The following is a 15246-nucleotide window of genomic DNA, read 5'->3' on the forward strand; positions in this document are numbered from 1 at the left end:
AAATGCCTCTAGCTGTATTGTTTCCTTTCTTATGGCTAGTAACAAGGGGGCATGACAGATTCACTTAGCTGATCACCAAAAGTTTTCTGTGAGATGTCAGTTGCCTGGTCACCAAACCTTAATGTCACGGTACTTTTGTAACAACATAGAACCAAGTGAGGTCTGGGACATTTGACCTCTCCTTTTCCAGCTGAGGAACCTCTCTGCTCTGGACTCAATCAAGTATTAAATACTACAATAAGCTGGCACTGGATTTAGGAGGCACTTGCCCTTTCCCTATTCCCACTAAAGGACCCCTCTGCTCTGAATAGACATGTACAAACTGGGTTTAATCCCAGGGGGCATGAGAATTCTTGGTCGCTTACACATAGAACACCTGAAATTTGTCCAAGTATCCAACCAGAAGCCCAAACTCAGTCTTCACCAGGGTATAAAAGATAAATAGAAAATGAAAAAACTTTCAGAAAAGCCCCAAAGATTTGTGGGGCTTTTCAAAACGGATTAAGTACTTGAGATTAATCCCTTTTGGAGAACTCCACACATCTTTGAGTTTACTAGGCCTTCAGGCAAACTTTATTTTATGGCTCCATAGCCCATAAGAATCCCAAACAAACTCCCTGATTTATGTCACAAAAAGGAAGAAAAAAACCATATGTGAGCTCTCACATTGGGCTCCAGGCAAATTGCTGGACACCAGTATTTTAGGGACACAAAAATTCATACTGTTTATATTGGTTTCCATTCTCATAATGGGTATAGTAATATAACAGATTTTAGTATATAAATATCCAATTATGTAGAAATTATCTCAAAGTGTTCTGATTTACAAAGGAAACATACCAAAAAACAGACTATCTAGTCTAAAACAAAAGAAGAAAAAAATTTATAATTTTCTCTACTGGATCTTTTTAAAATTAGATCATCCATGAAAGAGCATCCCAGATGGAGAATCTTTCCAGTTGATATCAACTGGTCATAGGGGACTAAAATATTTGGATAAAGCCCCTTATGTTTGGATACAACAATTCCCTCACCTTGTAGTCAAACTCAAAAATTGGATGTCCAGGTGGTGGCTACTATTTCCACTCCTAGCTGTAACCCTATGGATGACTGGCTAGACCTACTACTAAAGCTGACATGTCCCCATTGGAGTGCTTTCTATTAATAATCAGCCAATAGACTCAATTAGCTCTTAGCAAGGGCATTTTCTCAAATAGCATAGCAAGAATAATAGGTACCAAACGTTCTCCTATAACATTTGTATAACATTTTGTAAAACTGTCTGTTAAACAAAGTACCTGTGTAATGTATATGAATGAATCAAGACATTATTAAGCACTGTGTGCCAAGTACTGTGCTGAGCCCTGAAGACAAACATAGACAAAACAAGGTAATCATTCCTCTCAAAGAGTTCACACTCAGACAACACATAGAAGAAAGTTCAGCTACAGGGTGAATGGAAAAATTCAGAAGTCCTAAGTATACTGTGTGATAGATGCCTAATCCCAGAAGTACTTAGACTATATTAGTTGGTCTGATGACAGTGTTAGAGGTCTGTAGAGGATAGTGAAAGGGCAAATGGTAAGGTCCATGGTCCTCCATCTCATCAGAAGGAATAGAGTTGGTGACTCCAATTTCATCCAAGCCTTGTGAGAAATCAAATAGGATTGGGTTCTGGGAAGCTTGGGGAATGGAAAGCACTGAGGTAGAAAGTATAATTCTTAGAGGCCTGGGGCACAGGAAAGTGTCAAACCTTGAGGAGAGGTGAAAGGAAGATTGAAGAGTACCCCCTGTGCAATATATACACATACACATACACACATGCATGCGTGCATGCATATATGTGTATGTATGGCTATATATATTATATAGCTATATGTGTGTGTGTGTACTTTTTTTTTTTACCCAAAGTTAATAAATAGAATTGAACTAGAAATCAAGGTCCTTCTATTTAGCTAAAATCTGGGAGATAAGCAAATAGCATATAAGATTAAAAGTAATTTTTTACAATTAAAAATCAATATATTGGTATTACTGTTAAAGAATTTTAATGCCTTTGCTAAGTACTACTATTTGAATATAATAAATTTAGATCCAGTGCTAGAAAACATTATTTAGCCATTGTATATTCTTCATTTTACATTATCTTGTGAGTTAATAATTTTGTTTCTAAGAAAATTGAATTCACAAATGTCTTTATTCTGTACACTTTTCACTTATTCTGATGTTGATTGTTGCAGGTAAATACCCTTTTTCAAAAAAATAAACATTTTTATTTAAAGTTTTGATTTCCAAATTCTCTCCCTCCCTCTCTCCCTCTGATTACCCCTTCCCTGAAGCAGTAAGCAGATAGAAGTTATACATGTACAATTATGTAAAACAGTAAATAGTCTTTTTAATGTAAGTTCTTTCCATGTCAGGCTGTCTTCATAGAACATAAACACCAAAAGGACAAATATGTATGTGTCTGTGTATATACATGTGTTCTACAAAACTTTGTGGTAATGAAACCTAAACAAAAATCCAACTAATATGAAAAAAAATCTATCTTAAATTACAGGTGTGGCAATTGATGGAAATAATAATGAAGACAAAGAAAGGCATATCAAGCTAGTTAAGAAAAGAGGAAAAGTCAAGGCCCTGGATGAGGAACTTTATAGTAAGTGAAAAAATCTGAATTACTGTGGTAAATGATATTTGAAATATCTTGTTCGGTTTATTCTTAGCCCAAGAGACATTTACTCTTATCTGAAAATGGCATAGCTAAAGAAATAAAGAATAGTTCTATTATCCACAAAAATAGATGCTTAAAAAATCTCTCTGAAAGGCATTTTCTAGGACTAAATAAAATTAAATAGCATCTTCTAATCTTATTGTAATTTGAAAACTTAAAAAAAATATGGGAGGGGCGGCTAGGTGGTGCAGTGGATAAAGCACCAGCTCTGGATTCAGGAGTACCTGAGTTCAAATCCGACCTCAGACACTTGACACTTACTAGCTGTGTGACCCTGGGCAAGTCACTTAACCCCCATTGCCCTGCAAAAAAATATATATATATATGGGAGCAGCTAGGTGGCGCAGTGGATAAAGCACTGGCCCTGGATTCAGGAGGACCTGAGTTCAAAGCCAGCCTCAGACACTTGACACTTACTAGCTGTGTGACCCTGGGCAAGTCACTTAACCCTCATTGTCCTGCAAAAAGCAAACAAACAAACAAAAAATATGAATGGAAAAAATTCTGGGCAAAAAAAAGTCAAAAGATCTGAGTTTTAGTGTTAGTTCTAACTGCTTATTAGCCACGGGACCTTACTACCCATGAGACCTCAAGTAAAGCATTCATCCTCTTTGGAACTCATTTTCCTCATCTGTAAAATGAAATGGCTGGACTAGTTGGACTCTGGGGTTCTTTCTCACTATAGCTCTATGATCCTATGAACTACACAAGTCATATAACCTTCCTGAGGCTCTATTCCCCCATATGTAAAAGAGGGATCATACTTGGCCTGCCTCTTTGACAAGGTTATTGGGAGCAACAAATGAGATCATGCACATGACCATATTTTGTACCATGTTCACTGATATGTAATATAAGAGATTCATAATATAATTATTATTCTTTACTATAGAACAAGATGGAATGGACTTGAAGGTAGAATTTGAAACACACTTTGGCATTGCTCACACTCGCTGGGCAACTCATGGCGTCCCCAATGCTGTGAATAGTCACCCTCAGAGATCAGACAAAACCAATGGTATGTAATTGTAGTAAAAAAGTGGAAAAGTTTTTTCTAAACTGTTTTATGATCTAGAAATGTTGATAAAATTAGAAAATTAAGTGGTTTCATAAACTTTCTTTCTCTGTATATTATTCTGGACACTTTTCACTCATTATGATGTTGATTTTTGATGAGGAGTTATGTAAAATTCCAACTGGAAAACAATGTCATGAAGATACTTAACCGTGTCAAAAACTAGTGAATAAATATGTGTTAAATTTTATGTATTAAAGTATGGGAAGCATTATATGAAAAAAATCTTTTCCCCTGGTTAAATTGAAAACTTTGAAACCAAGAATTGTGGGGGGGTTTTTTCCATATTATCAAACTTAAGGCTTAGTTTAGTGAAGTAATAGGTTGGAAATTAGTGATGTCAACAAATCTGAATGATTTATTATAAACAGATACAGGAGTATTGGGGGATCTTACCATTTTCGAAATTAGTTAATAGAAGGAGGAACCTGTTAGGGGTCAGTGTGCCCCTGAACCACTAAGATAAAACTTATAAGTTCATACCTAGTATCAGTTTATAGACTCTCTGAGTTGGAAGAGACCTCAGAGCCCATCTAGCTAGACATAGCTAGACATGGATTGCCTCTACAACACACCCAACCAGGGATCATCTAATCTTTGCTTGGAGCTTTGCAGTGAGGAAGACCCCACTACTTGAGGAGGCAACCCATTCATTCCACTTTGGGTTAGCTTTGGTTTTTATGGCATTTTTCCTACTCTAGCATCTCTCTCCCCATCCCCCTGTCTTTGTCTCTCTCTTAAATACAAACACACACACACATACTCCTACATATAAAAGCATTTATGTTTGTACATTGCAAAATATGCATTTCTACACAACAAAGAACCCAATTAAGTTTATATAGGCTTTCATGGATCACAAAAGAACTGGTTTATATCATTTGCTCCTGGAGAGAATGACCTATAGCAAAGAAATATAGCCCCATCCAGGGCATGTGGCCACATCACATAATTTAATGGACATACAGATTTATAAAACTGTCTGATCCCCCTCTTTAGTGGAGAGTATCACAACATAAATTCAAACAATATGCTACTGAATTTCTCACACTTTGGAAAAAGGATTACTGGTAATAACATGGCTCTGTGTGTGTGTGTGTGTGTGTGTGTGTGTGTGTGTGTGTGTGTGTGTGTGTGTGTGTGTGTATGAATTGTCATTGCCTTCTATCCAAGATAATGCATCTCATTAGAGAAAAAATGTAACACCAGGGGGCAGTGAAGCATTGAGAATTTGGTCAGGAGCCCATTTTCTGGAAGATTTAGAACCTAGCGAAATCTCTCTGAATAGGATTACATGGCTGGGCCTTTGCGTTAAAGTGAATGCAAAGGTAATAATTGGCTTATACTATATATGTCATCGCAGAAATTGCCCGGATAGTAGCTGCTCATTTGTAATGGAACAGTGGAAAGAGTGCTGACTGGAGAAGATCTATGTTCAAATCTTTCCTCTAATGAGTACTAACTTTCTGAGCTTGAGCAAGTCACTTAAATTCCCTGGGCCTCAGTTTCCTCAACTATAGCATAAGGGTTGAGCCTTTAAAGTCCCTTCCAGGAGCAGCTAGGTGGCGCAGTGGATAAAGTACTGGCCCTGGATTCAGGAGGATCTGACTTCAAATTCAGCCTCAGACACTTGACATTTACTAGCTGTGTGACCCCTGGGCAAGTGATTTAACCCACATGGCCTTGCCAAAAAAAAAAAGAAAAGCCCCTTCCAACCCTATGAACCTGTGTCACCGTAGTTGTTAAGAATGTGTACCATCTATGCAAACTCAACTGATTCAGTGTTTCTATATAAAAACATTTATAAAAATTTATGGTGCTTGCTACACTGAGAATGCCAGTTTTATATAGATTCTAGATGTTAAATTTTTATAAGTTATATTTACCAAGCAAAGTTTTCTTCAATCTTTCTTTTTCTTTTGGAAATACCATTTTTAGACATGAAAAAATCCCTTTTGGGGCATAATTAAATAAAAATCAATTTTGTTTCCAATTTTTCTTTTTGTTTAATAGAAAATAAATTTCCTTCCCTCCTTGATTATTATTTTTCTTCCAATTTAAGATGTGATTCTAAATTCATTTGTGTCATGCTATGATCCAATTCCCCCCCAAGTTTTTATTAAATAAAAATTGCTTTATTTAATGTTTTTTCAGTCCTGCATTCTCAAATACTCACATCCTCATACATATTATGTTCTAAATTCTCTGTACTGTTCCAGTGACTATTTTTCTATTATTTCTCCAGTACCAGGTAGTTTTTAAAATTTGAAAGATAATATATTTTTAACAAATGTAATTGAAAGCTTAATTTATACTTTCATTAATTAGATTTTAGTTTTATTAGAACACATGAAATTTCCTTTTAGAATGTAATGTTTCTTCTTCATTTATTTCATTTTATTGGGGGGGGGGAAGGCAACTGGGGTTAAGTGACTTGCCCAGGGTCACACAGCTAGTAAGTGTCAAGTGTCTGAGGCCAGATCTGAACTCAGGTCCTCCTGAATCCAGGGCCAGTGCTCTATCCACTGTGCCACCTAGCTACCCCTTCTTCATTTATTTTAAATGAGTTGATTGACAACTTCTATCTGAGGGGGGAAATGTTCTGAGAATTATTATAATTATTATGTTACTGTAGTATGTTCATAATTGCATTTTTATGTCTTTTTCTTTCAGAATTTGTGGTCATACATAATGGAATCATCACAAATTATAAGGATTTAAGGAAATTCCTGGTATGTCATGGCTAATCACTGACTTGGAAATTAAACCTTAGTGTACCAAATGTTCTTTGACATCATAGATTTAGAGATAGAAAGGGATTTAATAAGTTAGATTCTCTCAGTTTATAAAATGTTTCTTTTGAAGAAAGTTAGGAACTTTGGAAAGATGAAGGACTAGTCAGTAGAGGCCCATTTAGTAAAACAAAGCAGTTACCCTACTATTCTAAGCTCAGTATCAGCCACCAGCTTAGAGTAATGTTGTCCAAATCTGGAGGGTCTTTTTTTGTTTGTTTATTTCATTCTGAACTTGATTACATTCTCAACAAATACAAGTAAACAAAATATGGAGTTGAACCACAGATAACACCATAAAATAGGAATTGTTTGTAAGAATCACCCCTCTGCAAATGACCCATACTCTTACCTCCATTCCCAACCTCTCCAGTATTCCAACCATATATCCTTGATTCTGCCTGAATGTCACATTTCTAAAACTGTAGTTATCATGTGCCCCCAAGAAACCTGTCCTTTGACTTAACTTCTCTATTTCTTTTGATGGTATAACAACCATCCCAGTTATCTAGGCCTGTGATCTGAACATAACTTTTGATTTTTCCCTTTCCCTCATCTCTCACAGCCAATTGGTTTCCATGGCCTGTATTTTACTCCTACAGTATGTCTTATACCCATTTTCCACTCTACTACTGTTTCAAAAACCATAGTTTTGAGCTCTTACCTCTTCTTAGACTGCTATAATAGGCCCCTAACTAAAATAGAGATGTGGGGAGGAGGAAGTCCTGGCAAATCTTTTAGAGTAATTGGATTATAGAATGTATCATAATAGTTTGTTGATATTATATTGAATATACAATTCAATATTTCAGGAAACCAAAGGCTATGAGTTTGAGTCTGAAACTGATACAGAAACCATTGCAAAACTGATTAAATATGTATATGACAACAGAGAAAGTGAAGATATCAGATTCTCAACCTTGGTAGAAAGAGTCATCCAGCAGTTGGTAAGTCAGGGTGTACTTTTGTACCCTAAATCCGTCGTGCAGATATGGGCTCATCTACCTACAGGAACTGTCTCAAAATAGCTTCTTTATTATAGATGATTGCTTGTGTAGGTGAGTAGCAAGGGAATTCCTGAGAGAACAAGGTGAGCAAGTACTGAGAAGATACAGAGACCTTCACTGGGATTGATGGCATTGCTTCTCCTGGATGAAGTTTAACAGACTTTGATATTTTCAAATTAATATTCTGACAAAAGAAATTACTTTGGAAAAAATGAACCTCTAGAGACTTTTTACTCCTTTGTTAAATACACCTTTGGTTATATGTAGGAGCTGACTCCACACTGATAAAATGATTAAATCCATTATCAATAAAAATGTGATCAATAAAAGAATTACAGACATGATAATGCATCAAATATCGATCAGTCTTAACTTCTTTTGTTCTATTAGAAATAACAGTTATGGAAAATCTTATCTTAATCCTGACATCAAACTTTAGTGTCCAATCTTTTATCTGATGCAAGAGGTCATTTTTTTGGAATACTGCTACCTGGAAAGAAATTCTTCTCCAGTTTGATATTGCTTCTTCATTTACACAATCACTTAATCTCTAAATTGGAAGTAATCTTCCTTCTTAGAAATACAAATAAAAAGCTCAAAATATAATGACCACACAGTAAGATTTTAATGAGTGTTCCATCGAAATCCACATCTCTGCTAATAACTAATGTTGCTTAAATATTTCCTTTTCTTCTTGTTTCAGAAGAAGAGGTATACCTACCTTTTGGAGTACTGAAGTAATACAGTTGATGATATATCATTTGTGTCTTATAAATTTTAAATTTCAACAAAATCTTTAAAAAATAACATACATGAAGGTTGTTTTTTTTTTTTTTGTATAGTGAACAACAAAAAAGCAATCCCTTAAAATGAAGATAAGGAGTGAAACAGAGAATAAGAATGCCAGCATAATCACTAATCATTATTGAGCACTTATTCTATTTGGGACACTTTTTATGCACAAGACACATAATTGATTATAGAACCTGTAGTAGTCAAGGCCAAGGTATCTAGAAAGCAGAGGCCTTGTTTTTCTCATCTCTCCCTTCTTCAGATGCAAAACGAAAAGGCAAAAGCCATTCTTTATTTTATTGATAAGCAAACTGAAACCCAGAGAGAAAATCCTCATCTAAGGTAATATAATGGTAAAGCCGAGAGGGAAAGGAAAATTTTTGAAAACCCTAGACAGATTGTGATTCATTATTGGCAGATGCCAGCACATACCCATTAAAAAAGACACATGAATCTCAATGACTAGAATTGACTTTTAGTCAAAGATAAGGCTGACCCTGGTATCTTCCAGAGTCTTCTGGCCTAGTTCCTTCTGTAAAGATCTCTAAACAAAGAGGGCTTAACTATTTTCATGGTCTGTGGGATGAAGTAATTTCTATAGTAGTGATGTTGTCTACTGTTTCCAGAAAGGGTTTTGGCTTGGTTTTGTTTCCCCGCCCCCCCCCAACTTGTCACATCCAAAGTGGTAATAATTTTTGATCTTAGCCTTTTACCAATTTCTAGCTGTTTGATAAAGCCAACACAGTAAGGGAAGCTTTAATTAGAAACAGGCTATCCCAGAACTCTCATTTTCCTATACTTCTGGAAGCGATAGTTTAGACTTAAGGACCTATGGGAGGACTTCAATTCCTAGCTTGCTGTATGGTCATAGAAAAGAGGTATAGGATAGAATTATAAAAGCTAGGAAACCTAAGTAGGCAACTTTTAAATCATATATAGAAATCTCTGACATATATGTGTATATGTGAAACTTAGAGGTAAGAATTGAAGTGTTTTACTCTCCTTTAATATACTCAAGATATTGTTGTCAGCAAATATCTATTAACTACCCATATCAATAAGACTGGTAGGTACTGTTAATATGTCTTTCATTAAGTGGTTCAGAATTACCCATTGATTATCATGGTATTCTTTATCAGTGTATTTTGTCAGATTTTTATCCATCTCTATTGAAAAGATTGAATGATTTCTACAAAGTATTGATGTATGCACATAAGTGAACAAGGGACTAGTTACAAATTCTATTTCAGGCAGATGCCAATGATGCCATGTGATATTTTTTAGCTATATATGCATTTTCCTAAAGTTCTGTTATGTATGATTCCAGGAAGGAGCATTTGCATTGGTTTTCAAGAGCATCCATTACCCAGGAGAAGCTGTCACTACCAGGTTAGTTTTTTGTTTTGTTTTGTTTTGTTTTTGGTGAGGCAATGAGGATTAAGTGACTTGCCCAGGGTCACACAGCTAGTAAGTGTCAAGTGTCTGAGGCCGGATTTGAACTGAGGTCCTCCTGAATCCAGGGCTGGTGCTTTATCCACTGTTCCACCTAGCTGCCCCCCTAGAAATACATTTTAAAAACTAACCTGGTGGGGCTGCTAGGTGGTACAGTGGATAAAGCACTTAATCCTCATTGCCCCGCAAAAAAACAACAACAAAAAAAGTTTCTATTTTATATTCTTAAAAACAGCAATAAAAATTTGGACCATTTCAAAATTGTATGTTAAGTTTTAAACAGCAGATCCAGTGTAGCCATTTTATTTTTTGAGAGGAAAAAGATGTTTGAGAACTAACACATAAACAAGCTCAGACACTTACTAGCTGTGTGACCCTGGCCAAGTCACTTAAAACCCTCTTTGCCTCTGTTTCCTCATCTGTAAAAAGAGCTAGAGAAGGAAATGGCAAACCACTCCAGTATCATTGCCAAGAAAACCCCAAATGAGGTCACAAAGAGTTGGACAGTACCAAAATGCCTAAATAAGAACAACAATAAAACATAAACAATCTTGTGTAAAAGTGTTTTTATTAATTACTTGAAAATGTATGTTTAAATTTTAAATGATCAACTTGAAAATAAATTAAAAATTTGGCTTTCTTCTTTCTCCAGCAACAGGGAATTGGGAAGGGAAAATCAAATGATAATAATAGGGTTGATGTGATGGTTGAGATTTGTTTGGGTTTCATTGTTTTAATGTTTAAAAAGTACTCAGCTGTTGTACATCTTAAAGAGTCACATTTCTTTGATCTTCAGGCAGAATAGATGAATAGAGGGAATCACTCTTCTCTTAATCTTTATTGTGACTTGAACGTTGTGGTTAGGGAAAATTGGTGTGAGAATCCTTTCTCTTTTCCTCTGTGACTTTTGAGGGTTAAGCCTATGTTAATGAAGGAAGAAAGGTACTTATCCATCTCTATGTGCTAATCACCTAGAGAGTAGGTATTGTTCAGGCTGGCGTTGCAACCTTCTTGGCCCAGGGACAATGTTACTTCCTCCCTGACTCATAATATTTTTTTTTTGGTCTGGACCTGTGAGTTCGTTGATGTAAAGAAATTCCAGTGAGAAAAACTCCACTAGCAATGCAGATTTGAAGCTGTTCTGCAACTTTCTCTTTGGGGGAGGGGGGGGGGCCGGGAGAGGGAGCACTGAGAGGCTAGGTGTGACCTTCCCAGAGTCATATATACAATATGTGTCTGAGATTGGCTCTCTCCACTGCACCATAGTGTCTCTTTAGTAACACCATTACTTCAAGTTTTATAACATGTTGAAGTTTTCAAAGCATGTTTACAGGTATGATCCTTCTATCCCAATCTATGGATGAGCAAATAAGCATAAAGAAGCTTCTTTGTGTTGCCTGGCTAGAAGTGGTGGAGCCGCAGAACCAGAATCCAGGTTTTCTGAAAGTGGTGAAGGAAATGTTAATAATGCAGATTCGAGGGGGCCAGCTAGGTGGTGCAGTGGATAAAGCACTGGCCCTGGATTCAGGAGGACCTGAGTTCAAATCAGGACCTCAGACACTTGACACTTACTAGCTGTGTGACCCTGGGCAAGTCACTTAACCCTCATTGCCCCGCCAAAAAAAAAAAATAAACAAAAATAATGCAGATTCAATTTAAAAGTGTGTCTTTTTTGTGGACCTCCACCAAAAAAAATCTGATTGTTTGTACTCTATTAGTTACATCCCACCTATTGGATTAAAAATTCCTTCAGGAATTTATTGTGTTATGTTTTATTTTTGTGTAACCCCTACATGTCATGGACTCCCATTATATAATCTATTTATGGAGTGACCCCCCTCCCCATAGTATAGCCAGGTACTACACTATGCTATGAAAATATAAAAAAAAGGAAAAAACAGTTCTTGCCCTCAAGGAATTTACAATCTAATGGGGGAGACAACATGCAAACAAATGTATACAAAGCAAGATATATAATGGATAAATAAGAAATAATTAGCAGGGAAGGCACTAGAATTATGAGAGATTGGGAAAGGCTTCCTGTAAAAAATGAGATACATAAAGGAAGCCAGGGAAGTCAGTAGGTGGCATTGAGGAGGAAGAGCATTCTAAGCATGGGGAACAGACAGACAAAATGCCCAGAGCCAAGAAATGAAGTGTCTAGTTTGTGTAGCCGCCAAGTGGCCAGTGTTACTGGATCGAAGAGTAGGTGGTGGGGAGTAAGGTATAAGAAGACTGGTAAAGTAAGACTGGGTGATGAAGTACTTTGAATGCCAAATGGAGAATTTTGTATTTGATCCTAGAGACGATATAGGGAGTCAGTGGAGTTAATTGAATAGGAGAGTGACATGGTGAGACGCGCACTTTAGGAAAGATCACTTTGGCGGTTGAAATCAAGGATGGTTTGGAGTTTAGAGAAACCTGAAGAAGGTGGTCCCACCAGCTGTCTATTGCAATAGTCCAGAGGTGAGGTGATGAGGGCCTCTACTAGAGTGGTGGTAGTGTCAGAGGAGAGAAGGGGTTGTATAAAAGATGGTTCAGAGGTGAAACTGAGAAGCCCTAGCCACAGATTAGATATAGGGAGAAAGAGATGGTGAGGAACTGAGAATAACTAAGGTGCTGGAAGGATGGTGTTGCCCACTACAGTAATAGGGAAGGTAGAAAAGAATTTATGGGGAAAGAGAATGAGTTCTGTTTTGGAATGTTTATTTTTTGGTGTTTGTTTGTTTTGGGTTTTTTTGCAGGCAATAGGGGTTAAGTGACTTGCCCAGGGTCACACAGCTAGTAAGTGTCAAGTGTCTGAGGCCAGATTTGAACTCAGGTACTCCTGAATCTAGGGCTGGTGCTTTAACCACTGCGCCATCTAGTTGCCCCGGAATGTTTATTTTTAAGATGTCTGCTAGACATCCAGCTTGAGATATGTGAAAGGCAGTTGGATTTACTATTACCAAAGTCTTGTTAGAGCTTTGTTGGTTCTTTTTAACAGATCAAAAGGAATGTATGTGGGCTAGATTCATGTGGCATCAAAGCAGTGAATAGTTTATTCATCCAAGTTGCTTAGAAACCTTCTAAACAAATATCTTACACAAATGTTGCCTTGGAGTTCATATTACTAGAGACAGGCTTCTTGATAGGCTTTCCAAAATTTTCTCTCTTCTATAAAGGCAATTTTTTAAAAAACCTTATACATTTGCTTGTGACGACTGAGATTTTACTCTGATAGAAAGATTCTGGCTAAACGTTATGTGGCTCTTTTGAATCCTGAATTCACTGAGTTGCAAAATGAAATATTCTTTGTTGGTATATATTCTGAAACATAGAATTGGTTTAAAAGCCCAAACTAATAAATATGAGTGTGAGTTAGATTTTTGTAGAAGGACACCAAAAATTAAAAAGGTATTGCTTGGGAACAAACACTTCTCTAATTAAATGTTGCCGCTAAGCATTGCCAACAATAAACATATTAAGTTGAAGAATCCTTTCCTTACAAGTTCTGAAAGAAGAGGGAGAATACTTCTTATATATTGGCATAAGTGGAGGGCCCAGGTTGGGGGAGGTGGATAAGCTTGTTTAAAAAAAAAACATACTATCATTTCTTGAACTTGTAGAGAAATCTAAAAGTGAATCTGACTATTTTCCTCATGAAATGAATTAGTAACAATTGCCATCTGTCTTCATTAAAATTATGTACTATTATTGAAATCACAAATTTTTAAAGCTCTTTGAGTTACCTCATTGGGCCTAAAAAATCTAAATAAGGTCAAGGAAAAATCCATTGGCTTTAGGACATTGGACTCCATGTCCCCATATACGAAACTTGGCATTTTCATAGAATCTGAATTGGGTAATGAAGAGAAGAGGGTGTTGTTTCAAGCACTGTTAATTTGGGCATATCCTGCTCTTAAAACTCTAGTTTGCCACCCCCCCAATTCAAAACTTGTTTTTAATGAAAGGTAGTTGTCTTAATATACCTATATGCAAAATATTTTAAGTGTAATGTTATTCATTCTTACATTAACAGGAGAGGGAGCCCACTGCTCATTGGAGTTCGTAGTAAATATAAACTTTCTACTGAACAGATCCCAATATTATATAGGACATGTAAGTTATTTATAAAGCATGTGAAAGTTAAAACTGTTGTTAAAGCTCAAAACTCAGCAGATATACTCAATGCATGCCAGCTCTTTGGAAAATATGGGAGCATTAATATGTGGTGAGGATGTAAAGGGAGAGGGAGGGAGAGAAGAATGGATTGTGTGTAGGTGTCTAAAACTTCCTACTATCATCAGGTGACTTGGCAGATTTTCTGAATCTTATTCTGTAGCAGTTTAAATATTTCTGTTGTAAATTTTGAGATTTGTGAGTAAATTCAGAATTTGACAGATGCAGCTGATAACCTATGAAATCCATGTTTCTCTCTGTCAACCGCTTGAAATAGTTGAATTTGAAAGATTAAATTGACCCCACACTTAGTGCCTATTATTTAATGTTGACATTTTAATTTACTGAATCTTTAGATCAATGAAATTCTTTTCTCTACAGGCAATATTGAGAATGTGAAGAATCTATGTAAAACAAGGATGAAGAGACTTGACAGCTCAACTTGTCTTCATGCTGTGGGGGATAAAGCTGTAGAGTTTTTCTTTGCCTCTGATGCAAGGTAGCGGGAAACTTTTTTTTCCCTTAATTTCAAGTTTTCCTGACACTGTGATTAATTCACACAAAAAACTAAAACCTGCCATATCCCCATGTCCTGTGTTTTGTGGGGTTTTTGCGCTTTTTTTTTTTTTTAGTGAGGCAATTGGGGTTAAGTGACTTGCCCAGGGTCACACAGCTAGTAAGTGTTAAGTGTCTGAGCCCGGATTTGAACTCAGGTACTCCTGACTCCAGGGTCAGTGCTTTATCCACTGCACCACCTAGCTGCCCCCTGTGTTTTGTGTTTTAACCCCCTGTGATAAGGTCTATGCGGTCGAGGATCATGTCTTGTCTAAGCATTACATCTCCCACAATGCCTAATAAATGTTCCTTGCTGTATTATACATCTTCTAATTCTAGCTGTACTCTCAGACACCTACTAAGGAAGATCCCATCATTTTATTATATGTGCTCATTGTTTGGATTTACATGGTCCTTTCTCCAGAACTCTGAAAAAAAAAAAAGCTCACTTGATCCTAATAGAAAATGGGCTCTGCCATGCAGAAGTACTATCAACAACACCATAGCAAGAGCCTAGAAGAAGTTCATGGAGAGGCCCCTGACTGTGGGGTGACCAAGTCTCTAGACTCACCTCCTGCTTCCTCCTGCTTCAGAACCTCATAGAAGTGACAGAGAGGAAGCAAGTAGGAAATGAAGCAAGGAAGCAGGAGTAATTGTGACTATAACGATCAGGGAACC

The 15246-nt window shown here is 36.6% G+C and overlaps 1 protein-coding gene across 1 annotated transcript in view; it reads left to right on the forward strand.

Annotated features, from left to right (window-relative positions):
- The window catches only part of GFPT2 (glutamine-fructose-6-phosphate transaminase 2), a 56129-nt gene that overhangs the window by 25858 nt on the left and 15025 nt on the right, over nucleotides 1-15246 (forward strand). The window contains exons 3-9 of the mRNA XM_043985559.1: nucleotides 2561-2659; nucleotides 3627-3752; nucleotides 6483-6541; nucleotides 7414-7548; nucleotides 9728-9789; nucleotides 13874-13953; nucleotides 14395-14512. Coding sequence (XP_043841494.1) covers nucleotides 2561-2659; nucleotides 3627-3752; nucleotides 6483-6541; nucleotides 7414-7548; nucleotides 9728-9789; nucleotides 13874-13953; nucleotides 14395-14512 — 679 coding nt within the window. The remainder of the gene's footprint in view (nucleotides 1-2560; nucleotides 2660-3626; nucleotides 3753-6482; nucleotides 6542-7413; nucleotides 7549-9727; nucleotides 9790-13873; nucleotides 13954-14394; nucleotides 14513-15246) is intronic.

This window comes from Dromiciops gliroides, chromosome 2 (genome assembly GCF_019393635.1).
Source record: "Dromiciops gliroides isolate mDroGli1 chromosome 2, mDroGli1.pri, whole genome shotgun sequence".
Lineage (NCBI taxonomy): Eukaryota > Metazoa > Chordata > Mammalia > Microbiotheria > Microbiotheriidae > Dromiciops > Dromiciops gliroides.